The sequence below is a fragment of the Notothenia rossii genome (genome assembly GCF_949606895.1).
Source record: "Notothenia rossii genome assembly, chromosome: 5".
Classification (NCBI taxonomy): Eukaryota; Metazoa; Chordata; class Actinopteri; order Perciformes; family Nototheniidae; genus Notothenia; species Notothenia rossii.
This window is the reverse complement of record NC_136903.1, coordinates 11,041,114-11,068,626: the sequence shown is the minus strand read 5'-3', so window position 1 is coordinate 11,068,626 and position 27,513 is coordinate 11,041,114. Positions and strand designations below refer to the sequence as shown.

At 43.3% G+C, this 27,513-nt stretch overlaps 1 protein-coding gene across 6 annotated transcripts; it reads left to right on the top strand.

Moving 5' to 3' along the window:
- Positions 1-3,310: 3,310 nt before the first annotated feature.
- On the top strand, positions 3,311-27,063 carry tead4 (TEA domain transcription factor 4). 6 transcript variants are annotated; one of them, XM_079684046.1, is made up of 11 exons: positions 3,311-3,449; positions 15,028-15,092; positions 15,987-16,058; positions 17,374-17,508; positions 17,896-17,939; positions 18,231-18,292; positions 18,481-18,611; positions 18,957-19,130; positions 23,078-23,218; positions 24,232-24,384; positions 26,131-27,063. In XM_079684046.1, exons 4-11 carry the CDS (start codon positions 17,407-17,409, stop codon positions 26,242-26,244), a joined length of 921 nt encoding a protein of 306 aa, XP_079540172.1. In that variant the 5' UTR covers positions 3,311-3,449; positions 15,028-15,092; positions 15,987-16,058; positions 17,374-17,406; the 3' UTR covers positions 26,245-27,063. The 6 variants fall into 6 exon arrangements, with proteins under 6 accessions (XP_079540172.1, XP_079540169.1, XP_079540168.1 ...); XM_079684043.1 differs by having other exon boundaries at positions 3,320-3,454; positions 15,987-16,049; XM_079684042.1 differs by having other exon boundaries at positions 3,320-3,454.
- Positions 27,064-27,513: the final 450 nt, after the last annotated feature.

Below are 27,513 nucleotides of genomic sequence, written 5' to 3'. Positions count from 1 at the left end.
AGGTGATGATGAGGTGTCCTTGCTCACGGCAGTAATAGCACTCCCTGTTCTCAGCTGCTTTGGAATTACCACGGGGAGGAGATTTGACCCTTCCGTCACCTGCCCCAGGATCATGGTGAACTGGAAGATAAAGAACATTTCTATGAGTTATTACAAATTCATCTGCCAGTACCGCGGCAGCAGCAAGCGACGCAACTTTCTGCTCATTCAGATAGATGACAATTTGATCCGACGGCTGATTTTTAAATTCTTCCAAAACAATGAGCTCACGCATGTCCTCTATGGATGTGACTTTGCTGGCTTGACACCACCTATGAAAAAGGCCACCTTTTCCCCTCGCAAACTCTACATAGGTCTGGTTGACATTTTTCTTATCATTCCTAAATGTTTTTCTGTATGCCTCTGGTACCAATTCATACGCTCGAAGGACCGTGGCTTTCACAACACCATAATCGAGGCTCTCCTCAATAGTCAGGGCATTACAGACTTCCTGAGCTTTACCCACCTATTTGCAATGTAATAACAGAGGCCACACTCTCTTTGACCACTGCAGCATAATAGCGATGCGTTCAAAAGCATTAAAGTATGTATCAACCTCTGACTCCCTGAAAGGTGGGACTAATGTTATGTGCCTACTCACATCAAAACTGTCATGAGGATTTGTGTGTGATCTATGGGAAGGTGTTGGACTGGATGGTAGAGCGACTCCCCGCTCTATCTCCAGAACTTTTACCCTTAGGTGCATGGCTTCCACCTCCAACTCCTTGTGTCTTAGCTCTACCTCCCTGATGCGCAGAGTCAGCTGTAGCTCCTCTACAGACATCCCAGCTCGGGAAGGCAGGTCTTGGAGTGGGGCGGACAAACCTGCGAGATCCACCACTTCATGTTTTTCCTCAAAAACACCCTTCTTGACTAGCTCTGCACACAAGAGGTATTTTAACTCTTGTTTTTGTAGGCACAAACACGTCATAAAACTGTGCAATTAACACTAAATCTGCAACTGTGCAGTCATCTAATCTCTCAATGGAAGGCTCCGTAGTAAATAATTCTAATTGACTTTCCATTGTGAATTCCAACCAGAAAACTGTCAACCAGAGACCCAGAATGTAAGAGAAGAAAAAAAAATAGCCATGCTTACCCAACACGATGAACACGACGAAAGAACGGAAGGACCGGACGGACGAGCCCCCAATTTATGTTACGCCCAGGTCTAGGGGAACCTAGGCGCAGCACAAAATGCACTCTCCCCCACTCTTCCCACTCCCAAGAACACGGACACTGAGTCAGAGAAAGCGTTTGGTAAATTTATTTACCAAAAATGATACAACAATAGGAGTAACAAAACTAACAAAAAAGAAACCAACCTTAGAACTCAAAATCTTACCTAACCGAGAAAATAAATATACTGGCTTCTTACCTACACTAACTTAAACAGGAGAAAACGATCAATCCAAAAAGGGAAGAGAAAACAAAAAGTTTTTGTACTCCTGAGAACATACATCTGTCTTTCAAAGACAGGTAAGGTATAAATGGCCCGCAGCCAGAGGAGAAGGACAACGACATCAAGGTGTGATAACAGCACCATAGAACATAATCTCAGAATAAGCGCCGCGCTGGGAGTAGGAGAAGTTGAGTCAGTGAGAGCGGCCGAGGAACTGCACGGCCGCCGCTTAATATGCTCCTGTCTCCTCAGGTGGACCAATCAGCATGCAGGAGGTAGCTAATCAGCTAATGGGCACCACCTGTTTGCTCACACACACACACACACACACACACACACACACACACACACACACACACACACACACACACACACACACACACACACACACACAGGAGGAGGGGAAAATGTACACACAAATGACCTAACAACCCAGGGTCGTAACACTCTGCTGATCTCTCCTCCCTGGCTGCAGGCTGATAACAGACAGTTGGGATCGCGGCGAAATTCTCTCTGCAGACCCATTCTCACAGCGTTTATCAACCTTTCTCTTACTCAATATCAAGCCACACTTATTGTTTTTACTTTGGCTGTGACTTTGTGTGTGCTCAGGGTGAGTTTGGCTGTGTTTCGCTGTGTATCGCTAAACAAGGAAACAACACCTCCACGGAGCTTAGCGCGATTCACAACGTCCCGACCAATCAGAGCACACTGTGCTCACAGGGAGGGTGGGGGCTGGAGCTATTGGAGCTACAACGAGCCGTTAAAGGCAGAGAGTGAAATTCAGTAGAATACACGTAGTTTACAGAGATGCTGTATGAGAAACCAATGTGAGTTTGGAAAATTGCACAATATAAATCTGTTCTAGTAGACCTCAACAATGGAATTATGATCAGTGGAAATGGCCATGACATGGGACCTTTAAAGTCCTGGTATGATCCTCTGCGGCTCAAAGTGTGTGTGAGGATGGCGATCCCTCTTTTGTCTCCTCATCTTCTGACTTCAGGACTCATGTGTCCCCCTGCTCCTGCTTTAGTCCCGACACTAGGTGCCACATTATTTGTTATCACTAACCTTTTTAATTACGTGAGCAGCCTTTTTCCTAATCAGGATGAACTGCTGTGTGGCTGATTGATCTTGAACTGTTTCATATGACTGCCTTTGTGTAGCAGCTTGGTTGTCACCTGCTCTTACTATAGTAAAGTGCTTTATGATGACCTTGCAAGGCTTTATTGTTTAAGTAAAAGATGGTCTGCAAATGTTGGTTGCCTTGAGTTTATTTGTTGTATCACCCACTGGAGAATCTCCTGAGTATAGCCTACGGTCTCTAAGGCAGTGCTTTGCTGTTGGTTGCACAAAACATAGCATTTGAAGAAATGTACTTCATGTACTTCATTTAGAGACATTCTCTGATTGATCAAACAAATGTGGAGATTAGTTGAAAGGCTAATGTTTTTTTGTATTCTTTGTCCGGTTACTCTTGCTTTGTGAAATAGTTCATGTTGGTCAATATGTCAGACCAGTAGAAAGAGTAAATTAGAATTACTTAAGAAGCCTACAATGTTGAAGAGTCACCGGTGAAACCCTTGTCAAATGTTGCCTGACTAATATGATAAAAAAAAACTTTTTACACACCATATCAAATTCAGCTTCCTTTTTTTTCTTTCCCAGGACTGCCCTGCCAAAACTAGACCATCATCTCCTCTGTGGATGTCATACAAGCTGTGAGCACTGGTCTCTCCCTTTCTGCCATTGTCTCCCCCAACCCAGACCCTCCATCATCTGCTCCTTGGACCCCTTCCCGTCGTCCCACCACGTCTGCGGAGTGGGTGCCCGCTCCCTCCCCCAGGGGTGGGAGTGAGGAGCTGGGAGACGGACTAGAAAAAACCCTGGAGAATGATGCGGAGGGCGTTTGGAGCCCCGACATCGAGCAGAGTTTCCAGGAGGCCCTGGCCATCTACCCCCCCTGTGGCCGAAGGAAGATCATCCTCTCGGACGAGGGCAAGATGTACGGTACGCCCATCTCTATCCTCCTACTATCATGTTCCTTTCCTTCTCTAATGCCATGAAAAACATGATACTTCGTTCTGCTCAAAAGACATTTTAGGACTTAGACATTACTCTGGATATATTGGTGTTCTTGACATTGAGACTCGTCTCAGGACAGCAGTCACAACTTGAAATCTGCAAAACAATATTCATGAAGGAATCTCTGTATCAGATGTGGCTCAATAGACTCTCATTCGTCTGGAATGACAAGATCTTACACTGGATCAGTTTCAGCAATAGTGTTTTTTTTTTTATATATATATTTTTTTCAGTTATAAAATAAACAGATATTGCTCCAGATAACAGAAAAAACAACAAAACACGTAACAACAAACAACTAAACAAAACATAACGAGGGGGGGGGGGGGGGGGTGATTGTGACATACATAGCAATAAATAGTGTTTTGATTAGTTGAAAAGGCCTGCACACACTGCAATCTATAATTGTGAAACATTGTGGTAAAATCCAGTTATTGCACCGACCAATGGAGGACTTGATTGAGAGCTTAAACTGACTGGCTCCATAAATAATAATGATAATAATAATAATGATAAAAGTGAAAGCTTAATTTCCAAAATGAAAGAAGCTATTGTAACTTAACTATCTACATTGCAACAGTTACTTTGATGTAACCTCCTCTGATGGTCTGCAGACAGAAGAGAGACCACAGTCATACTGTAGTAAGGGCTTGTTAATAAGGTGCAGCGAGGGTGCTAGGTGCACCTCATTAAAAAGCTCTCACTTTAACCGTGACCTCCAGGTCTCATCATTCGAGTGTTCGACAAATATTTCTCAAACTTGTGGCATTAACTCATTATCTCTTATACAATGTTTGCTTTGATAAACTTGATTTGCTTGAGGATAACACATTGGGCTAAAAAAACAATGATCATACTAAACAAGGGGGGAAATAACCACTCCTGCTACTTTTAAAGATGTGGATGATCAGTCAAGATTCTACTGAAATGTTAATAAGCAGTTGATCAATATTATTATGGGGTAAGATGTGTTTTTCTGATAGACTTATGAGAAAACATAGGTTTAGGCTGATAACTTAAACATATCTGCTGTGGTATGGGTATCACAGCACACACACGGAGCCATTCATCACCACCCCTGTGTTCATGCTTCACATTACTGCTGTTTCCTGCACAGCTGTCAGCTACACTTGGTCCCATAGTGGACTGTGGCATTATCTGAATCACACACTCTTAGCAGTCATTCTTATACACGTACGTGCACAATGTGCTTCTCATGCAGATTTCGGTCTCAGAAGCTATGGTATCAAGCTGCGAAGGAAAACGATACACTGACATGTTCACAAAAGATGTCTTCAATTAAAAAAGCAAGGCCGCATTTCTGTCCATTCCCTTAAGATCTGCATTTAATTTGTATCGGTCTGTCGCCTCAACATACATTCTGGCAAGCCCGATGTCCCATTGTATTTCTGGCAGTGATAGTGGAGAGTGCTTTGCAGTATTCGTAAGACCAAAATTAGCCCACATCAAACATGTTCAGAGGAACGGGGTTAATTCTCACTTCCCCGTTGTGATTGAATGGCTTGGATGCTAACTTTGTGTTGTTGCCTCAAGTAATCCGCCAGATATTTTGCTGGGATTTTCCACTCTAGCTAGGTATCACACTGTAAATGCTGTTTGATGTTTGATTCTTTATTTGTGCCCTCCTTATTTATTTTTTTATTCCTTAAATAGTAATGGCTTGGAGTCTTAAAATAATTTAACTGCGGGTCGTTTCTTATTGAATCTTTGGGTAATGTCATTGTCAAACAGGTGTTGGGAAGGTAATGTGACATTCCTCCACCATATCTTGCTGAAAGATGTTTGGTAGCAGATGGCTCGTCTATCGTGTGTCTGACTGTTAGATAGTGGATCTGGTTGGTGGAAAACAGGCGGACAGAGGTAGTGGTGCTGTCAGGCAGCCTCTGTCATCACCTTGTTCTGTATCCATGCCAGACAGCTCCTTTAACTGTTGGCTTTGCCTTGCCTAGCTTAGCCACCTATTGAGGTCACGGCCATCCTCTGATCAACACTTAAACCCTTATAAAGCCTGTAATAATAGTTGGAGGGGGGCAGGTGGCTTATTCTGTGTAACAGGGAGCTGGATGTGTAAAAGGTGGTGGTGATGGTGGTGGTTTTTTGGCAGAGCAGGCACTGAGGTGCCCCTTCCTCCCTGCGGGGGTCAGGGGCAGGTGATGCACGCCAGGGAGCGCGTTGGCCCGCCAGGAATGGCATGTGTGCTTGGGAGCCCGGGGGTTCAAGGCAGCTCGGCTGTAACCTTAAACCAGAATAGACGTTTACCCTTTGAGTGCCTGGAGGGGAGGAGGATGGGTGGACAAATAAACACCAAGGTGGGCAATGGTGTCTTGCATAGCCTCGGGCTCAGCAGAACTCTCACACCTGTCCCCAGTGTGTGTTTATGTGTGTTTCACTGCGAGAAAGGTGGAGGTTGTGTCTCTCTGCTATTTCTGTGATTTACCTCCCTCATATCTCTGTTTCAGACGCCCTGTCTTTGTCCTTTATGAACACCCTTTTCTCCCTCCTGACAGTTGGTCTGTCTGCCTCTCAGTTCACCCCCAGCTGCTCTTGGTTCAACCTGAAAGCCTTGCGGCAAACCCAGATTTATGACTTGATAAATGTGGCAACCATGTGACCGTGTTTGGCCCACTGTGCCCCGTCATCGGCCCGAAACAGCCACATCAGCCCATCTCCTACAGCCCCTGCAGCACCCCGTCCTCCGCTTTTATCACCATCCCTGGGGTCACAAGTGGCCAACAACTCAAGTCATTCAAGCAGCCACAATCAATGCAAAGCCACTCTAAAGGTCTTAAGTGTTAATGTTATTAAAGCACTGATGGGGGCGGGGGGATCCTAAATCATGTAGCCAAATCTAATATCAGCTGAGAATATCTTAAAAGCGAGAACTTGATGGTTTTAGAAATGCTATTTTGTTTTCCTACATGGGTTGAATATGGACACATAGACACATAGACAAAACAAACTTCTAGCAAAATAACTGTTGGCCGAGAGCAACATACTGAGGATTTTAGTTTGAATTCCCCACTGAGGCATGAATGCCATTCTTTGCTAAACAATATGATATTGAGTCTCTGAGCAGCGAAACAGAGGGAATGTGTGCTTCTTTCCATTGTAAATTCCTCAATTGAATGGAATGTTTTTAGCCCATATTCCTTGTACATTCATCACATTTCTTTCCCATAATGCTGTGCATAGCACTGGCCCTCTCGCCCATTACTCAACAGACCTATTAGCTCGCTTATTAGGGACGGTGACACGGATATTGTGGCGGTTATGTGCTCCAGCGGTAATTCGTCAAGCATCTGCCAAGGAAAACATGTCCTGCCTTGTTTGGCTCTCAGCGAGAGGCATGCCCTGTGGTCTGACCGAAGGCCTCATGCTGCAATAATGGAAAAAAATTCCCAAACTTGTATTGCAGCGTTGTGTTGGCGGCTCTCACTAGAAGAATATGGCACTGATTATATTTCTTCTTTATTTACTGCCATGTAAATGAAACGTGAATTTATGTGCAGCTTTCGCAACTGTAATTGCTTAATTGTATGCTGTCTTTGAAGTAACTATCCATCTAGCAGCATTAAATCTTGCAAAACATCCTGTTTTATGCAGCCGTTTGGTTTCGTCACACTTCATGACATCTGTACACGGAGCTCTATTCTCACATTATGAAAAACATGTTAGTTCATTGGGCAAGTCAATGTTTCTCTCAGTGCTGAACTAAGAATACCTGCAACATGAATCATGTCCCCACTAAGCTTTGCTTGTGCAACATGTCAACCCATTGTCTTTTTTTATCAGGCGATGTAAATATGTTTTTGCCTCAAGTCATTCTCATAAAAAATGTGAAGTAAAGGTCAGCGGAAAGCAACAGCGAGTCCTCACCCGGGTACAAACTCTGGAAGTAAAGTAAGGGAGAGATTCACCAGTGGCCTTGACCTCCTGACCTTTTGAAGAAGCCTCTGGGGTGTGTGTTTCAAGTGGGTTTCCTCTGTAACCATGGCTCAGTTCTCTGCTTGAAGGAGTACACTTCTGCTCTATGTTTAGCTAATAAATGGCTTAACTAATGGCATTGATACAAACAGGTTATTGTATTATGTGTTTGTTGAAACGGTTCGAGATTCTTTAATGTCAACACCTCTATAACACAAAGCGAACATTCGTTTCATGAAGTTAGGATTTATTGCAGGACTTTTGTAATAGTTTGGTGTACCCAATAAATGTACATGCGAGTATACTGTATGCTCTGCATTGACTAGCTTAACTCCTAATCATAGCTTTGTGATGTTTAGAAATGATTAAAACCATGATTGTAGTGCTCCACTGTACCGTCAAATACCAATATTATTGATTTCTTGTTCATTTATTTATGCTTTCAAGGAAAACATTTTCCTATTATTAGAATGGCAGACGAGGGGCTAGTGTTCAGGGTGAGACGACACAGGCAGCAGGAGGATGAGCCTGTTCCTCCATTTAGTCGTGACGCCTGACTTTCCGTCTCTCTTAAGATCCGATGCTCTCGGAGGGTTGTCGAGGAAACCTCCTGCTGATGATGTACGTATGTACTTGTCTTCTCTGTATCTCCCAGTGTAACCAATACGACTTGGTGAGCAGTGACAGCTGTCCGTGTCAGTTTATGTAGACATCTCAGATAAGCCAGGTGAAAGGTAGAAGGGTCCAAACAGGTCGGACATCTGTTGTTCTGTCTAAGCTGTTAACATGCTGTATTTTGAGTATCAGACCAAATTACCTCTGCATAAATCTCTGTAATTTCAAATACACTCGTGGCAGGTTATGTTAATTTAACTTGACATCTGTTAAATGTACTCCTCTGCAAGAAATACTATACTTGGTTAGAAATCAAGAGGAAACTTCAGATTTGGCTGGGAAAGTAGCGCCACTGATGATGAGTGAAAGACTCTGACTATCTCACAGCTGTCATTAAGGCTGGCAAAAAACCCAACTTCCTGTCCTTTTCATAAAGCAACTGCTCCCATAGTGTTTATTCATGTATTTCTTATGGAAGCATGAATATACATTGTACGCTAAATTGTTTGACTAATTATATCATATGTTTGTATATTCGGCTGACATTAAGTGCACGGACAAAAAAAACAGTGATTGTGATTATATATATATTTTTTTAAACGCATTCAAAAACCGCTCTTCATTTATAATTCAGAATGGCAAGAAAATGTCAATTTAAAATATCATATTTTTTAGTTTGACCCTTAATGCTGGTCCAGCAGAAGTTGCATCATTGGCTCTATATGTCTGTGTTCTTTGACTCGTTGTTGGTATGGAGGCTTGATAGAGGTCTTTTCAGAGCTCAGTACGATGTGTCCAGGCTCTATCAGAGGGGAAATAACACCAAGCCAAGACATTCCTGAAGCCTAAATGTGACCTTTGTTTTCCCGAGCCGACACAGTGGGGCATATGTTGAGGGGAAACCTATGGCTGGCAGATGTGTCTTCAGAAAGGATGGCAGTTTGTACAGTAAGACATACAGAAACAAAATGTACTCGGGAACACACAATCAAATGTAGGCCTTGAGAGAAACTAGCTTGCATGTGGTAAGAACACATTGTAGTTTAAGCTGTATACACAATATAACTAAAAATACAGCCGCACACATACAAGGAACAGTGTTGTTCTACAGAGATGGCTGAATCATTAGTTATAAATTGCTTTTAGGATTGAGGATTGTAGTTATTATAATTAGGGGCATCATTTTTGAATAGTGTTGAAATGTGTGATCGACTAATCACTGATATGGTTTCTATAGGTTCATGCAAATATGGTGGTGTTGTGAAAACAGGACAAGGGGTGATTTTAGAGCAGCAAATGCAGGACCCGCTGTGGACCAGTCAGTATTTAGGAATGTGAGGAATGCACTGGGCTGAGATGGAGATATTGAGAAGAGAGGGATCAGGCCAGGCCAGTGATGACCGCAGGCCCATGCGGGAAGGGCAGATTTATGACCATTCAGACCCAGGGGTTGACTTTTGGAGGGAAACATTAGGCTCTCTCTACTAACCTCACCCACCTCTCTCTACTAACCTCATCCACCTCTCTCTACTAACCTTTTCCACCTCTCCCTACTAACCTCGCCCACCTCTCCCTACTAACCTCACCCACCTCTCCCTACTAACCTCGTCCACCTCTCCCTACTAACCTCGCCCGACTCTCCCTACTAACCTCGTCCACCTCTCCCTACTAACTTCGCCCACCTCTCCCTGCTAACCTCGTCCACCTCTCCCTACTAACCTCGCCCACCTCTCCCTACTAACCTCGCCCACCTCTCCCTGCTAACCTCGCCCACCTCTCCCTACTAACCTCGCCCACCTCTCCCTACTAACCTCGCCCACCTCTCCCTGCTAACCTCGCCCACCTCTCCCTACTAACCTCGCCCACCTCTCCCTGCTAACCTCGTCCACCTCTCCCTACTAACCTCGCCCACCTCTCCCTGCTAACCTCGTCCACCTCTCCCTACTAACCTCGCCCACCTCTCCCTACTAACCTCGCCCACCTCTCCCTGCTAACCTCGTCCACCTCTCCCTACTAACCTCGCCCACCTCTCCCTACTAACCTCGCCCACCTCTCCCTACTAACCTCGCCCACCTCTCCCTGCTAACCTCGCCCACCTCTCCCTACTAACTTCGCCCACCTCTCCCTACTAACCTCGCCCACCTCTCCCTACTAACCTCGCCCACCTCTCCCTACTAACCTCGCCCACCTCGCCCTACTAACCTCGCCCACCTCTCCCTACTAACTTCGCCCACCTCTCCCTGCTAACCTCGCCCACCTCTCCCTACTAACCTCGCCCACCTCTCCCTACTAACCTCGCCCACCTCTCCCTACTAACCTCGCCCACCTCGCCCTACTAACCTCGCCCACCTCGCCCTACTAACTTCGCCCACCTCTCCCTACTAACCTCACCCACCTCTTCCTACTAACCTCGCCTACCTCTCCCTACTAACCTCGCCCACCTCTCCTTACTAACCTCGCCCACCTCTCCTTGCAAACCTCGCCCCCCTCTCCCTACTAACCTCGCCCACCTCTCCTTACTAACCTCGTCCACCTCTCCCTACTAACCTCGCCCACCTCTCCCTACTAACCTCGCCCACCTCTCCCTACTAACCTCGCCCACCTCTCCCTGCTAACCTTCGCCCACCTCTCCCTACTAACCCCGCCCACCTCTCCCTGCTAACCTTCGCCCACCTCTCCCTGCTAACCCCGCCCACCTCTCCCTGCTAACGTCGTCCACCTCTCCCTACTAACCTCGTCCACCTCTCCCTGCTAACCTCGCCCACCTCTCCCTGCTAACCTCGCCCACCTCTCCCTACTAACCTCGCCCACATCTCCCTGACCTCTGCCAACAGGCCTGTGGAAATAAGCCAGGAGGGAAGTTGGTGAAACAGTGTTTGAATAGCTTTTAAGATCACTTTGACTCCCAAACCAAAATCTTATTATTTTTTGATTTTCTTCAGGCTGTATCTGTACTGAAGTTTAATTCATCGGAAATGAAGTAATATTACATTTTTAAATCATACTAAAAAAGTGATCTAGTTAAAATGTTTAGTTGTGAATCCACCTATCCATAGGAAGAACAATAATAAGTATTTGATAAGCAGAGAAAATATGGAGATGTTTTCTCCCCTGAGATATGGTTTCCCAAAATAATTGTCCCTGCTTAGTTCTGAGACAATATGTACATTTACAGAACTCAGCAGTCTCCCCTGAACTTCACTTTGAGTTTCCGCTGCTGGGGTCAGCAACTTTTCATGCCCTTAAGAAAGGTTTCCAGAATCATATTTCCCCCAGACAAGTCCGTGACTGCAGGCCGTGTGATAAACAACATCAAACTGTGGACCAGCGGGTGATGGTATAATGTTCCTACCAACTCTCCTGCAGCTTTGGCTGGCACAAGTTCACTGTCTGTGCTGCTCTCATTGGATATCATGATCTCATCGCAGTGTGACTAAGTTCCCTCTCTGATCTCATGGGTGTGTTGGAGGATATTTTTGATGGGGCCCTTCCCCAGGCACTCACACTAGGAGTGGCAGGGCATCTGATACGAGAACCTGAAGCAAAGCCCCTTTGACAGCCCATTAATGAAGCTGTTTACATCCTTTCAATACATACCAGGCTAATTTAGAGCAGGGATACTGTCCTATTGACAAAACTATTTGTCCGTTGCTCTGTTGTAGTGGAATACAGTTTGTAATTATTCCTGAGATGGAAAACATTTTAATGTAGAATGTGAACGTTTTTTGTTTATTCTCTTGGTATTTCACAGCTTTTACAACTCTTATTTTAGCGTCTTTACTGGTTGATCCAGTAAGACAACAACTTGGGTCCGGTAAAAGCGTACAAATCCATAACAGAGTTTAAAAAGTGTCTGGCTATCAAAAGGTTTTCTGTATTCATGAACAGTTTGTATTCGTCTGTGGAGACATGCTCTCACATCTGTGTGTGCTACTCTGAAAATCCCAATTGGATACACAATGTACATTTTACTGTACACACAGTGAAGTTTCCTGGAGATAAATGGCTGGGAACTGGAAGAACGTACTGCTGTATCGTGAGGAACACGATAGAGGCAACTTAATGTTCATTTGAGGTCAAGTACTGTGAGCAATTTGACAAAGCTCTCCGTTCGTCTTTTCAAGAGCTTGATTGCGAGGAAACGTGGAACACTTTCTTAATCCCTGGGGAATTAAAGAAATATGCATTTATGGGCTCGAACAATCAGCTGCCAAGTGCACCTCCCGATAAACACTCAACGGTTGAGGAGTTACAGCCCTGAAAAGAAAATAAGATTGAGACAGAATAAATGCTGCGACTCAACTGAAGTGTGTGTGAGTTTATGTCTGTCTGTGTGCCACTGTGTGTATAAACTGGAGTATAGGGCGTCTTAGAGAGAGAGAGAGAGAGAGAGAGGTTAAGTCCACAAAAGCCTCACACAATGGCAGTTCCACTGTGTGTGTGTGTGTGTGTGTGTGTGTGTGTGTGTGTGTGTGTGTGTGTGTGTGTGTGTGTGTGTGTGTGTGTGTGTGTGTGTGTGTGTGTGTGTGTGTGTGTGTGTGTGTGTGTGTGTGTGTGTGTGTGTGTGTGTGTGTGTGTGTGTGTGTGTGTGTGTGTGTGTGTGTGTGTGTGTGTGTGTGTGTGTGTGTGTGTGTGTGTGTGGAACTTTACAAGACTCAGTTCAAACTCTCTTTCTTCTGTTGCTCACCAAACCAGCACTGGTTCATTCTCATATAATGTCACTATGTTTAAATGTATATGACTTGGATTGATTGTTTGATGCTGCATAAGTAACGTGGCTGATGACAAAGTCCATATTACAAACAATCAAAAGGACTAGTGTTGTACTGCATACATGAGGATTTTTCAGGTGGAGAGACAATTTCAGGTGTAGAGACAAACTGGATAATTCCAGTTCATGACAACTTATAACCTGCCTTCCTTGAACTAGAGTAATAAACTGGACTCATCCATTAAGATGCCTCTAAATATCCCCTGTTGACTTTTCTAATCCTACTCTAATAGATTTAAATACTGTGTACCCTGGTTTAAAGAACATATTTCTGGCTGATAGATGTCGCCCTGCTGAGAATATAAATTGGCAACTTTAAATGCTATCAAGAAGCATTACATGGAAATAGTTTGAGCAAACTGCAGTTCACATGAGTACTGGTAGGAAACATCTGATCACTTTTATGGCCTGACAAAAGTCCTGAACAGGGTTCAGCCAAGTTTCAGGTTCCCACTTTTCACCGTATGGGGTCGCATGATTGGTTGGTTTATGAAGTGTTGTGAGGTCGGACCCAAGCGTCACTATGTAAGGGAAAATGTGATGGGTTTGTACCAGGTTGTGTGTCGTGACTGATCTCTGTGTTAATTCACATGGAGGTGCTCTGCCAAGGGAACATGACCGTGTTTAAGAGGTGGTGCAAAGTCAAGCCAACCCTTGTATGACTGTGTGTGTTTGGTGCATGTGAAATCTCCCTTGAGTAATCTCATGTATGCGTGTTTATCTGTGTCCTCCCTTTTTATTAGTATCCGCTTGTAAACAGGCTGTTCTCTATACAACTAATGATAATTTTCATTTAAATGTATAAATTCAACGTTATATACAAGATTAATGTTGTTTTCTGTCTACAAAATGACCGACTACACTTTCTCAAACACAATATGACCTAATTCTTGTCCATCCAAGATTCAAACTCAATGATATTTAATTGATAATTATATTAAATAGTCAGAAATGAAAACTGACATTACAGAAGCTGCAATTAGCAAATGTAGCATTTTTTTTCAATACATGACTTTTCAATGAACTAATTAATTTATTGACTTAAGGTTTCAGGACTATCGGAGTGAAAAAGGTTTGTGTATTTCTTGTATAATAACCACTACCCTTTATACTGCCCATAATATAAGTACAGGGTACTAGAACAGTAAGAGACCCCCCAATCTACATCCTATTTGTGCGTTCTTTACAATGTTAGACATTCAATTAGAGCTTTAGTTATTGGGGGAAAGAAGCTCCATGACCGTTGGCCTCCGCTGTAACCGGAGACTCTGGATGGGAGGGAGGGATACGAACGAGCCCAAGATTTACTGTGTGCGTAAAGGCATATTCCATAAACATTGAAACACACACCAGCTGCCCCACCAGACTGGGCCCCCTTTGGTCAGTGGCCTGTGTCGAGTCCAGTCCCAGGATCTCCACCTGCTCGGTCAGTGTGACCTGTCTGTCAACAGCGGCCGAGCGCAGACACACACTCAGTGTACAGATAAGTTCAGTGTTCACTCAGAGGGTCAGGCTGACGCAAGCTCTGACACAGACACATGTATACGCTTGAGGATATACTTACAGTTTTCAGTGTTGACACTCTTGAATCTTGCTTCAGGCACGTGTGCATGTCATCTGTACGTGCATGCATGCAAACTCTTCCAAATATGTGCATATACAGACATGAGAACAAAAATGTTTTGAACAGTTTATTTAACCTAATATACGACAGTGACTTCAATGACAGCAGTGTATTTGCATACATATGTGCACAGAAATATACAGTGTGTGTAGTATATTTCTAGAACGTGCTCCTTATTAGCCCCCGACTTTCAGTTCAAGTTCATGTGTTGGAAGTGGGATAAGATAAAACATGAAGGACATTTCTTCATTACTTAAGTTGTAATGTTGTAAAGTGCCAAGATGAAAAGATTACAATCCAGAATAAATACAATGCCAAGTGAGACTACCAGCACAGCTGAAAACTGTACAAACTTGACAATAAAAACACTAGTGTATGCGTATTCTAATATAAGATATTGATTAAAAAAAAAGAGCCCAGTTTCACTTCTCTAAAGAATTTTTTTTCTGCTCCTAATAATACATTTAAAAAAAGGACTTAATTGTCTTCCCCCTTCAAATGATCACTGATTCTAACATGCTGCTGTTTTCTGGTCCCCTACAGGACGAAACGAGTTGATTGCACGGTACATTAAGCTTCGCACAGGGAAGACGCGGACCAGGAAGCAGGTAAGTTCTCTGCAAATGCCATTCGAAGCAGCCTCTATTTTTGAACCCCTCCAGAAAAAGTATTTTGCTGCTGAGTGATGCCCCAATACCCTGGGCACCCCCACCCCTGACTTCTCACCCCCTCTCTACATAGAGGGATAGAGATGATGATTGATTTAGGGCCATGGCCCAATGCACAGATGCCATAGGATCATGTGTTGGTGTTGTTTCTTCACCACCTCGTGGGTCTGTGCTTGTTAGAAGGGAAAAGAAGCTGGGGAATACGGGGATCTGGGTGGGAGGCTGAGGCGGGTCGGGCCAGGGATTTGGAACTCTATCCTCACTACGGTATCTGATACGGAAGGACTGATGTAGGGCCAGTGATGGATGTGGAGAGAAAGGGTTCCGGCTAAGTCATCTGGCAGACAGTGTGTGGGAATGAGAAGAGATGAGTGGAGATGAGAGGAGAAAGGGGGGCAGTGAGGGATCAGAGATGGATGATGGGACAGGTTAGAGGGATAGAGGGACACCTGCTGGTCCAACAGCAGTAATCTGAGGCACTCGAGAAAGCTACAGGTACTAAAATATTACCAAAAGGAGTCAGTGTTATATACTTACAATGCAAATGTATTCCAGTGCATAACATGAATTGTGAGATGGAGCTATGAATTTTAAATAATAACTATATATAATAATACAATAGTTATTTGAGAGGGTTAGAATCAAGATCAGTAGGATCTCTGTGGTCATATCACACATATTCAGCCCACCTCATTAGCCAATTTAAGGTCACAAATTCATCTATGGAAGGAAACAGAAGCATCTGGAGGAAATATATGAAAAAGAATCAAACACTGCAGAAGCTGGATACATGTCACATAGATACAGTTTAACTCTGTGTCTATCTGTCTGTAGGTATCTAGTCACATTCAGGTTCTAGCCCGGCGGAAGGCCAGGGAGATCCAGGTGAAGCTGAAGGTACGCTACGTGAGTCAACCTCTTTTTGTTCTTTTATATTCACTAAATGTCTTGATGTTCCATTTTAATGCACAAACAAAGGATATGGGGATTTAATCAAAACAGCAATTGCAAATCTTAATGTGTGGCATCCTACACAGATTTCCCCTTGCTCACTCCCAGAACAAAACATACTAAGGGTGTGATTAGTATGTTGCATTTTGCCTATTTTATTTTAATCAAGTAAAACAGCAACAGATTGAACGAGGGTGAACACATGATTACCCCTATATTGTTCCCAGGTTTGTTAAAGGTATTCCAAAATCCTCACACAAAGGCATAAACGATTGGATATGTTTAATTGCGCACTCTAAATTGATGCTAGGTTTAAGTGGGATGCTGACACATTTCAATGAAATGTGAACGTATTTCAGGAAGCCTAAGGCTTCGTGTGCAGGATTATGAACACGTTGAACAAAATACAATTGTCAGGCTACAAATGAATCCCTGCATTATTCCCTCCAGGTATTACATTTGATAAGTCCCTCAATAAAAGTGTTCCCGGTACGCTGAGAGCTCACACATCCCTGTCCCCCCAGTACTTTCTCAGTTTACATTTCTCATCCACCCGCATACTTGCAGCAGGCAACAGGACCCTCCCTCACTTTGGACGGCGGCCACCAGGGTTCAGCTGGCAGCCCGGCACCGGTCACAGGGTTGGCCTCTGTGACGGGCCTTTTTAAATGTGTCTTTGCTGTAACTGAGATCCCTACCACATCTACCCCCCCCCCCCCATATTTCAGCTATGCCCTTGTGTTAGCCAATTCTGGGAAGAAGAATGCGACGTGTTGCCTTGCCCATTAGGGCTGGGCGGCAAGTGCTTGTAGTCCTCTGTGGTTTGGAAACTGCACAAGGGGTGGATTCAAAAACAAGGTGTATCGCTTTACAGTAAAGGACAGGAAACACCATTTTGTAGCTCACCATTTGAAACTTAATGGCATTAAGCAATTTTGATGCAATAATTAGCATATTAACACATGACCCGGTTCCCTGCCTCCTCTGCCAGTTTGACCTCAACAGAAGCTAGTTGTCATCACAGGCTTGCCCCTGCCAAAGCAATAAACTTAACTCTTGACCAAAAGGCCGCTGGCTGTAATATCACCTTCTCTTCAGCTCTCTGCCTGGCGCTGATTCACTAATGATGCAAGCTGGCCTCGGCTCCCTTCATTTCCCTTTATAGAGCTCTGCTTGTGTTACCAGTAAAAGCAGGGGCGCTTAAATGGAGTCTGAGTGCTCTCCCTTTGCGTAACTGTCTCTTTGTCTGGCTCTCTGTCCCTGTCCATAGGACCAGGTTGCCAAAGACAAGGCCCTGCAGAGTATGGCCACCATGTCCTCAGCCCAGATCATCTCACCTGCGGCTTTCCAGAACAAGATGGCTCTCCAGGGCCTGTCAAGGCCTGCTTATCCCACTACCGGTGGGGTGAGTCCCTGACCATTGTCCCCTACATTAATGAGATTATCCTGAAAGACAGAGCAGCAGTCACTTTTATAGAAACAATACCTGGGGATAGTGGTTTGGGCCAATACGTCCATTCATTCTTCCTACTGATATGTCCATTGTTTTCCCAGAATGTTGGTACTTGTTCCTACTACTCAACCTATTTATGTGTTCATTTTACACATTTTAGTCTGCTTCACCTTACTATTTGTGTTCTTTTAAATGCATTTGTTGGATTTTCCTGTAATAAGGAACACCTCAACTCTGTGCTTCTGTTTTGAAAATCAAAACAAGATCAACCAAGTTTATGTCTAATATTTTGTGTAAAGGTGGAACTGTGTAAGAGTTTGTACTTCCTTTGCTTCCCAGTTCTGGCACGGGGGACTTTCAGGGCAGCCAGGAGGACACGAAGAGTGAGTATCCCTTTTTTCCCCCACTCTGGAGTGCTACAGTATCTAGCAGTAATTTATCTTGAACATCTTAATAATAATCAGAGCAATTTCAGACAGGCTCTTAATCTATTAATGAATTAAAACACATCACCATAATTATAAAGAAAAGTCTTCAGCTGTCTACCATTCAGCATACCACTCTGCCCCCTGAGTCTATGGAGGTCAGGCGCTCCAATTAGTGTGTGAGGTGGGGTCATAAGGCCGAGGCCGTGCATAACGTGCCTCTCCCTTTTGTCTGTCTCTTCTCTCCAGCATTAAGCCCTTCTCCCAGCAGAGTTACGCCATGCAAGCGTCCGGCCCGACCCCTATAACAGGTGGGTGCTCTTTCTCCACCCTGCTGTGTTGACAGAGGGCTGTCATGCCGGCAAAGTGATGAGAACACCCAGCTCGTGATGAAGAGCTTGCACAAAGTGCAGTGAAATTGCTGCAATATCGCCACATTTTCTTTATAGGTTTTCTAATTGTTGCACATTTTAAGCACTCACTGCCCTCTTGGCTGCAGGTTATGAAAGCACAGCCGGGCTGTCAATGTCTCCTGGTGCCCCCCCTTGGCAGGGTAGAAGTATTGCCGGCTCCAAGCTGCGGATGCTGGAGTTCTCTGCCTTCCTGGAGCAACCTCAGGACCCGGAAAATGTGAGTAGACAGGAGAAGATGGGTGTGATCAGAACAAGGGCACCAAAACATGTACTGTTAACATTATTTAGGATATGTACCTTACTCAGCACCTCACAAAGATCACAGGATCATTTGTATTTACACATGAAAAATATACAAACAAGAACAGCAATTGATCATGAATGGTCCTGTGGAGAACAAGGGTGGAACCCTTGAGACAGCTGATGGGATTTTACAATGACTATGATTCAGTGGAACAGCAGGCCCAATGGGAGATATGTGTCATGGAGTGCAATTGAGCAAACTGGACATTTGTCCTTTTTGGCTCTGTTCATCTCCTGTTATGCACTTTTGTCTCCGCAGTTCAACAAGCACCTGTTTGTGCACATTGGTCAGTCCAACCCGAGCTACAGCGACGCCTATCTGGAGTCCGTGGACGTCAGACAGATCTACGATAAGTTCCCAGAGAAGAAAGGAGGCCTGAAGGAGCTGTTTGACAAAGGGCCACCTAACGCTTTCTTTCTCGTCAAGTTCTGGGTAAATGATTTTGGACGGTTTTAAAAATATACAATCCAGTTCAAATAGATCTGTTGCCATTATGTTTGTTACCTTTCATTCAGTTCCTCTAAATCCGGTTTAATCTTGTAAACTAATTCCGAAAAATAAATTGTTTATTTTTATGTGACCCATATTTTTGTATATGTATATATCAGGCTGATGCTCTGTGTGTGGTATGTTTCATACAGCACCAGACCATATAATCCCCCCCAAGCCCTGAAGGTGAGAGTACAGTGAATACTCTTGTTAATGTTTTGTAGCACCTGTTGGCTGTTAATGGCCTAGCGGTGTTAACTGTGTTGAGATAGCTTAAGCATCGGAGTTAAAGGAACTTAAGTGCGATTTAAAGGCAGAATGAATTGAAAGTCATCGCTGCCATGACCTGTTTGGGGCTTTACATGGATGCATGCATTAGGCGTGGGTGTATGTGTATACGACTGTGATTTGATGTGTGTGTGACAGCAGCCTTGGGGAGAGTGGCAGGCCTGATCTTTCACCAGGGGAAATTTGAGCCCAGGCACCTGTCTCTGCACTTAGACTGAGTCCAACCCTCACGCCCCCCCCCCCCCCCCCCCCCCGTATTCTTATTTATAGATAATCCCCCCCCCCAAAACACACACAGACAAACACCCCCCCACCTCCCCAGCTCACCATTACACACCAAGAGCGTTGACTTTAAAGCATGATGATAAACTCAACCTAGTATGAAGGCTAAGGAAAACAGACTGATAGAGGATAGTGTGTGATATCGTTGAAATGTTCAAACTAAACATTTTAAATGGGTATAAAAAAAAGACCAGTGCAATAGAAAAACTTGACACGTTCATTGTATTCACCTTAGCTGATCTGGCCAGCTTGAATTACCTCAGGACCTTCAGTATTTATTTCATGCACAACATCAACACCATCCTCTTCTTTACCTCAAGGCCCCTCTCGCTGCAAAAACATCAGCTCTTTAAATGAAAGTTTCTTTGAATGGCATTTTATGAGACACATTTTTTGTTTTGCAGACATGTCAGTTAAAGCAGAGGTCAGGGTAACGCGTGATAAAAGGTAGAAAGGGAAAAAGCGGTCTTACAAAGTCAGGAGAGGTTTTCCTCGGTTAGGCATCATGTCCATCAGTTCTCTGTCTACCATTACCTCTCCTATACTGGGGGACTTGCAGGGCTGTTTCAGTAGCAACCTATTCATTAGCCGCAGAGCTGTTGTGCATACCAGGTAACCCAAACACATCCAGCCCAAGGGATGCTGGCAACAGAAACTCACTGTGAACAATGGCAGTCCTACTCTGGTGATCAGATCAGTGTGCACCTGCCACAACAGGCTCCAAATCTGACTCACAATATTAGGGAGCTGTCTCCTCTTTTCCCATGGGGGATAACTTAAGAATTAAAGTCAGCCACTATGTTTTGCATGCCTGAAATAAATTGCACTCTCAAACAGGAACCAGCGTTTCTCTGCAGCTGTCAGAGTGTTGGCAAGAATCTGGATTTATGATATGTGTCATGATATTTAGGGAAACTGTCATAGTATAAAGAACACACAATCATATTCATACAATATAAGGAAAATATTTATTTGTATGCAATCAGGACAGAGGGATCTGCATTCGCATGTATTACAGCCTCTGCAACAACCAACCTCATGGCACTACTTTGTGTGCAATGTGCTCAAAGGACATGTGCCTATAACAGTCAAACGTTGTGATTACAAACGGAAGTTTTAGAGATTCATTCCATTTCACAACACATTGTGCGATACTTAATATGTCTGGATATTTTCATACATCTCTATTCAGAGTGATGTGGATTTAAATGCAGTGGAATTCTCTGGAGATGCTGATGAGGCCCGACATGATTGCTATCATCCTCTGATCCACTTTGTCAAAAATGTGTATCATTGAGGCCCCTGGTGATTTCCAAAGCAGAGATATATTAGCTTACATATCTTTAACTGCTGTAGTTCGCAGTGCCAAAGACCGTGAATGTCAAGTTCAAAGTGCCGCCGGCGCCTTGCAATCTCATGCCACCAGATGGCTTTGTATGTATGACATGACCCGTCTTGCATGTTTGACTGTCACATTATTTATTGTAGAGAGATAAAAGACATTGGTGAGTGACACCATTTTGGAAGTAGTCTTCTCCAGTCCTTGGAAAGAGCAGCTGGTCCAGCCATGGCATTTGATTCAGGGGTGAGGGGAAGGAGGGGATGTGAAGCCCGCCATATATCAAAAAAGTGAAGCAAGACTGTAATAAACAGCTAGAGATGGAAATAGGGACACAGACGGTGTGAACAAGAGATGGGGATTGCAGGAGGAACAGCAGGTGCTATGTAAGCAACAAGTCATTCATAAAAATAAAATATCTCTCTTGATTCACGTCAAAGCCCCGTTGACAGTTATGACACATATAACTCCTCGCTAGAGGAAAACAAGCTCATAACACTGCTCCCTCTCAGTCTGTTCATCTTATCGTACCCCAAGGGGGTCCTCCAATTCTCAAGACATGACAATACACAGAAATGCTTAAAAAAAAAAAAACAGCTGGGCATTTCAACGGCCTTCCTGGAAATATATAAACTGGCAAAAAGCTCCAGGCCATGAGAATAAGCTAAATGAAATCCTCAACACATCTGAAAACACCATAACTTTATTTACACCATCGTTAAAGATGAGAAGAGCCTATTTGGTGTGGCCGCAGTGGGACGACCACATGGCAGGTCATGACTTGGGGGTGTTCTGAGGTGCAGGTTGGCATGGTGACGGTGACAGGCGGCTGGCCTACCTCCAAAGCTATGGCGATCTAGATTGAATTTCCAGCAAACCCCTCTGTCGTCGCTGGCTGCCCGGCCCCGCTCCCCACCGCCCCCCTCACCCTCTCAGCGCCCGTGGCCCTGTCCTAACGGATTGTCTCACGCCTTTGAAGTGCCGAGGGAATCCGATTTGAGCTGGCTCTGCTAAATTGTTACACAGCTAGCCTGCCCACCATGATCTAATCAGCCAATTGCACGCTGCTGATTGTAATTGGATGAATTCCCTCGCAGGCTGTTAGGGAAGCAGGGAATGGCGGTTCGGGGAGGGTCACTAGGCCCCAGGGATGAAGACAAATAGAGGAATTACATGAGCAAGGGATGAAGATGAACAGGGTGATGAAGAGATGAGAGGAGGCTGAGCGGTGTCTCAATGGCCCATTAGAAAACAGAGCCCGACAGGGGAAAAGGTAAAACAGCCCAGCTGTCAGACGGAGGAGACGACACCTCAGTCTGATCCGAAATCAGATTATACTCGCCTCAACTCAAACTTCAACTAGTTGGAGATCAGAGATGGGTGAATCTGTATCCACATGAGGACTGCACTGCCTTTTCAATTGAACATTTCTTATTTGGACACAGGAAATGTAGTATTAAAAATATTTGGCATTGTATTTGTTTAAGTTGTGGCAAGACGCTTCACAACATAATAAATGTATCGTGTTTAAGAATACAAATGTGAGTTACAGAGAAAAATGAAAAGTCGGTTATCATGTGTGTCTTCTACTGTATTATCACACACACACACACACACACACACACACACACACACACACACGCACACACACACGCACACGCACACGCACACAGATACACATCTTGGGAATCTTGAGTCTGGATTTGACGGTGTTATACTGGGTCAACAAGACTCTGGCCAGTGAATGCCTCTTGGCTTTACAGAGAATCATTCTCAAGCTTTGTTGAGCTGTAACACTCAGGTTGATACGTCTTAGTCACACTGACAACCATGTTCTTTTTAATTCATATCTGCGAGCAGAAAAGTAGACCCTGATATTTTGATAAAGATTATGGATGCAGTGCTGTATGTCCTTGAGGTTTGAGAATGAATATTGGTTATTAGTTGACACTGACAAGTTGTGTTCTTTTCTTTCCTGTAGGCAGACCTTAGTATAAACCTGCAAGACGACAGCAGCTTCTTCTATGGTGTTTCCAGTCAGTACGAAAGCTCTGAGAACATGATTATCACCTCATCCACCAAAGTCTGCTCCTTTGGCAAGCAGGTGGTGGAGAAAGTCGAGGTAAGAAAAGGATATTGCAGCCTTTGAGGAATATTAACTATTCAAACTGAAATATACGTTGCATTTATTTTCCAACGTAACTAATTTGAACTTGCTTATATTATAACCTACTATAGTTTCCTAAAACTGCTGATGGAAAAAATGTAGTTGAATGGATTGGCCTTGTCAGAGGTCTGCACTTAAGTTTATTTGAAATTACATTTGAGTCTTTGGTCTCTGTTAAATCCAATTTTCAGCAGGATCAAGCTATTATAAATCCAGAAATTAACACCGTCTTTTATTGAACTGTCCTTTTTTAGACTGTTATTGTTAATCGAAGATGTCCATTCTCATCATAGTGTGTCTTTTGCCTATAAATGATGCTCAACATTTTTTTTTTTTTATTATTCGGATTTAGTTTGCTTCAGGTTTAGCAGAGAATGTTATGTTTTGGCATAGTAAAGATCACTGATTGCTCAATTGCTTAGTGATATTTCCACATTAAGAGGTCATGGCCATGTCAAAAACCACTATTATGACCCAGAGGAGTGAATACCTGCTACTGGTGGAGATGGATTCCAGTCAATTACCACTGATTTGTGGTCAGGAAACTGACATGATTAACAAATCTCCCCAGCATGACTAACTGTTATGCTTCCCGTTAAATGGACACATAGTGGCCCTCCCCCACTTGCTGCTGAGGGACCTGATAATACAAAGACATACACATCCCTAGGTGGAGCCATCTGCCTCAGTAGACCACCGAATGATATTTAATGGCTTCATCATTTGATTACTGTTGTCACAAGAAATATGTTTATTGTCATATGTGGCATGCCAGCTGCTGCATTAGGTATATTATATTACACATATTACAGCTTATCTCACCGACGTTCACATTCAATGTATCCAATTGAGTTTCGGTGGAAAATGTATCAACATCTTATCCTTTGATGTGTTTTAAATTCTTTTAAAACATGTTATATGTTCTCATATATTGGACTGTATGCTTTCATTGTATCTTTTTTCCCTAGACGGAGTATGCACGTTTTGAGAATGGGCGCTACGTGTTTCGAATCCACCGTTCCCCGTTATGTGAATACATGATCAACTTCATCCACAAGCTTAAACACCTGCCGGAGAAATACATGATGAACAGCGTACTGGAGAACTTCACTATCCTGCAGGTATGTACTGTATGTGTGTGTAGAGGATTTACTTATTTCTGGTATAATATAAAATAGCATTTTGTTAATTATTTTAGTTTTTCTTCCGTGCTGAGATAAAACTTCTTAAACTAGAAGATCAACATTCTATGGCCTCTAAGTCTTGTTAAGAAAGCAGATGAAAGTATTTACCGTAATGTAACTATTGCTTAAGAAAGCTTAATATAATACACCAGTAACGTCAACCTTTCAACAACATCCATTGTTAGCAGACTGCATTGCCGACTGAGAAAATGTAGCTTTGGAGTTTGTGTAAAGAGGCATAAACGGCTTCTCTTCACGTAAAAGGAATTTATGTCTGTTTCTGCAACACATTCATGCATTGAGACACTCAGTGTCCTTCTTCATTCATGTTGGTCAATTCATAAAGCACACAGGGTCGCATGTGTTCAATACCTGTACTTACTTTCAATTTCAAAGTGTTTTCGCAGGCTCCCACAAAGGGCTTGACATTGGAAAATAGTTTCTCTCTAAATATGGTCGTGATATTCTTCTATGGGTTACCTTGACGGACCTTTAGCAACTGGTATCCCTTTCTCCCTTTGAACAGCATAGTTTCTTGCAGAGTTGAAACATATTTTCTATTCGACTGTATGCCAAACTTTTCTGAACGCGCTGGTGTGCTCCTCAGAGAGCAGTCTCAAGGAGAGAAGTGAATGGACTGGACTGTATCACCATAGTAACAAAGTGGTCCTCAACACCAGGGTTCAAAGACATTGGTATCCCGTCCATTGGCAGCTGCATTCCTACTGACCAAGATACAAAGGCCATATTGAGCCCACGCTGATGACTACATGGCAGCATGTCATCAAGTTACTCAATGGGCTGATTTAGCTCATATTAACCACGAACAGCTCCTAAACAGAAGCTGCACACACAGGCTCAGACACGTAAAGACAACACATGGTGCACTCACAGACTCAACATTGCAAGTCTGAGCACAATGGATCGATCATGTGTTGTGTTCTATGCAACACATGCTGAATTGATTAAGTTATGTTCTTGTTTCTTTGCCACTCTTTTCCCTGCCTTTTGCAGATAATAACATAACATTTTGACCAGAGGGATAATTTATTATTTATCATTAGATAGTGTTATATTAAGTAGTGTTTGAGTAAATTTAGAACATTCCTTACAAAATGACCAGTACTTGGTTCTTCTTTTATTTTTTTTGTCATAATTTCCAATGTGATAAAGCCCAGCATGGTCATACACATACTATAGGTGAATCATTTGTAATGGTATGATGATGGCGTTGTTACCAAAACATAAAAACAGTGAAGGATGATGCTGTATCAGGTCATTACATTTGAACTGCTATCAAAGTATCTGAATTTTAAAATCAAGCAAACTTAACCCTATGCTGCTTGAATGTTTAGATTCCTAGTTTTGATTCTGAACATTCAAAGCCTTGTTTTTATCTAAGGGAACAATGTATGGATTGTGTATGCTTGCAATCCTTTTGAACCTGTGACAACCCCTCCCCCTCCCCCCTTCTGCCTGGCTGTGCTCCCTGCCTTGCTATCCTCTGGCAGGTACTGGGAGTGTCGTCACAAACTTTTGCCTATATAGGAACACACTTAATACAGAATATAAGAATGTGTTACATTTAACTGTACTAGTAAAAAGAGCGCTAACCAAGGTTGGATAAATATGTGTCCCCACAGTTTGACTGAGCAGGATCTTCTGTGTGTTCTTTGTCCACAGGTGGTGACTAACAGGGACACACTGGAAACCCTCCTGTGCATAGCTTACGTGTTCGAGGTGTCCACCAGTGAGCACGGCGCACAGCATCATATTTACAGGCTAGTCAAAGACTGACAGTCCCCCGGTTGGGACTTACCGTCTCTAGACCCATTGTAGCATCTCAGTGAGCAGCAACACTAAATACATATTGGATACTTCCTCCGTAAGCTTAAAGCTGAAACCATACAACTCGGTCAGAAGCCTAGAGGAACACTGGCTTTGTCAGCATGCCCGGGAACTATATTACTGTTGAGGAAGAGATGGATTTAGGATTGTGGAAGCTGAAACGACCTTAATGTGAAAAGTGACAAGAAATAAAGAAGAGGACCATGATACACTGTGGTCTCTAAACCAAAGGAGCCAACAAGACCTGGATGAGAAAGTTTCCATTGGTGGTGTTTTTCATCTCATTTTACTAGTGCTTGTTTTTGATTTAGATTATTTGACATACATGCATGTGCAGGGGATGTTTGCTAGAGGAGTTTTGCTGCCTCAGTGTGCCACCTAGTGGCCTAAATATAAATTACAATGGGGAAAAAGAATACGAGTAGACTGAGAGAATCCCTCCTTTGCACATCCATAAAATATCACTGTTTTTTGTGCCAATCGTTTGTGTTATTTGAGTAATTATGTACAGTGCCACATCCATCTCCTCTAGTCAGATTTATGAAAAAAGAGGCTAAAATGATTTTAAAAAGAGCTATTCTATTCACGTTGTTTGATGTTTAATGTTAAATGTTTGTAGTATTGTCTTACTGTTTTTGATTGAAAATGATCTGACTACAAAAGGCACATAACACTGCTAACTTGAACCAGATTCAGATCTGTAACCTGATTACAAAGGTCGACTGTAACTTGCCCGGAAATGTCGGATGAATATACAAGTGTTTCTTACGAAGTGCCTCTGTTGCTGAGTTATTTCGCATTCTGTTTCGTTGACTTGATATAAGGGAAAATATGCTGTACATTATGTTCAGGGTTTTGTCTTCAACTTGGATGATTTCATATTTATACACGTGCACAAACTAAATCTGGTTTGTTTTAGAATACGCTGTTGAAGGTCACCTTTTTCCCATAATGCCTGTCCAAAACCTATTCTCTTTAAATTGATGTAAAATATTTGAGAATCTGAAGCAAGAAAAACATTGTAGTTTATCAAGCAAATGTGTAAATGATACTATTACCAAAATGATGGATAATTAAGTATCTCAATGTGTATCTCCATCATCAACTACGCATTTCAGCACTATTAATCTGTGTTATTATTTAATGATTTCTCTTTTGTGAAGTTTATTTGTCAGTTAAGTTTCAAAGATAGACGTCCATCGAGCGATGGACATTTGT

Coding starts and splice junctions, on each gene's coding strand:
- tead4 (XM_079684042.1), top strand. Junction 18,612..18,956: donor AACCTCAGGACCCGGAAAAT/GTGAGTAGACAG, acceptor TTGTCTCCGCAG/TTCAACAAGCACCTGTTTGT. Junction 24,385..26,130: donor AGAACTTCACTATCCTGCAG/GTATGTACTGTA, acceptor CTTTGTCCACAG/GTGGTGACTAACAGGGACAC.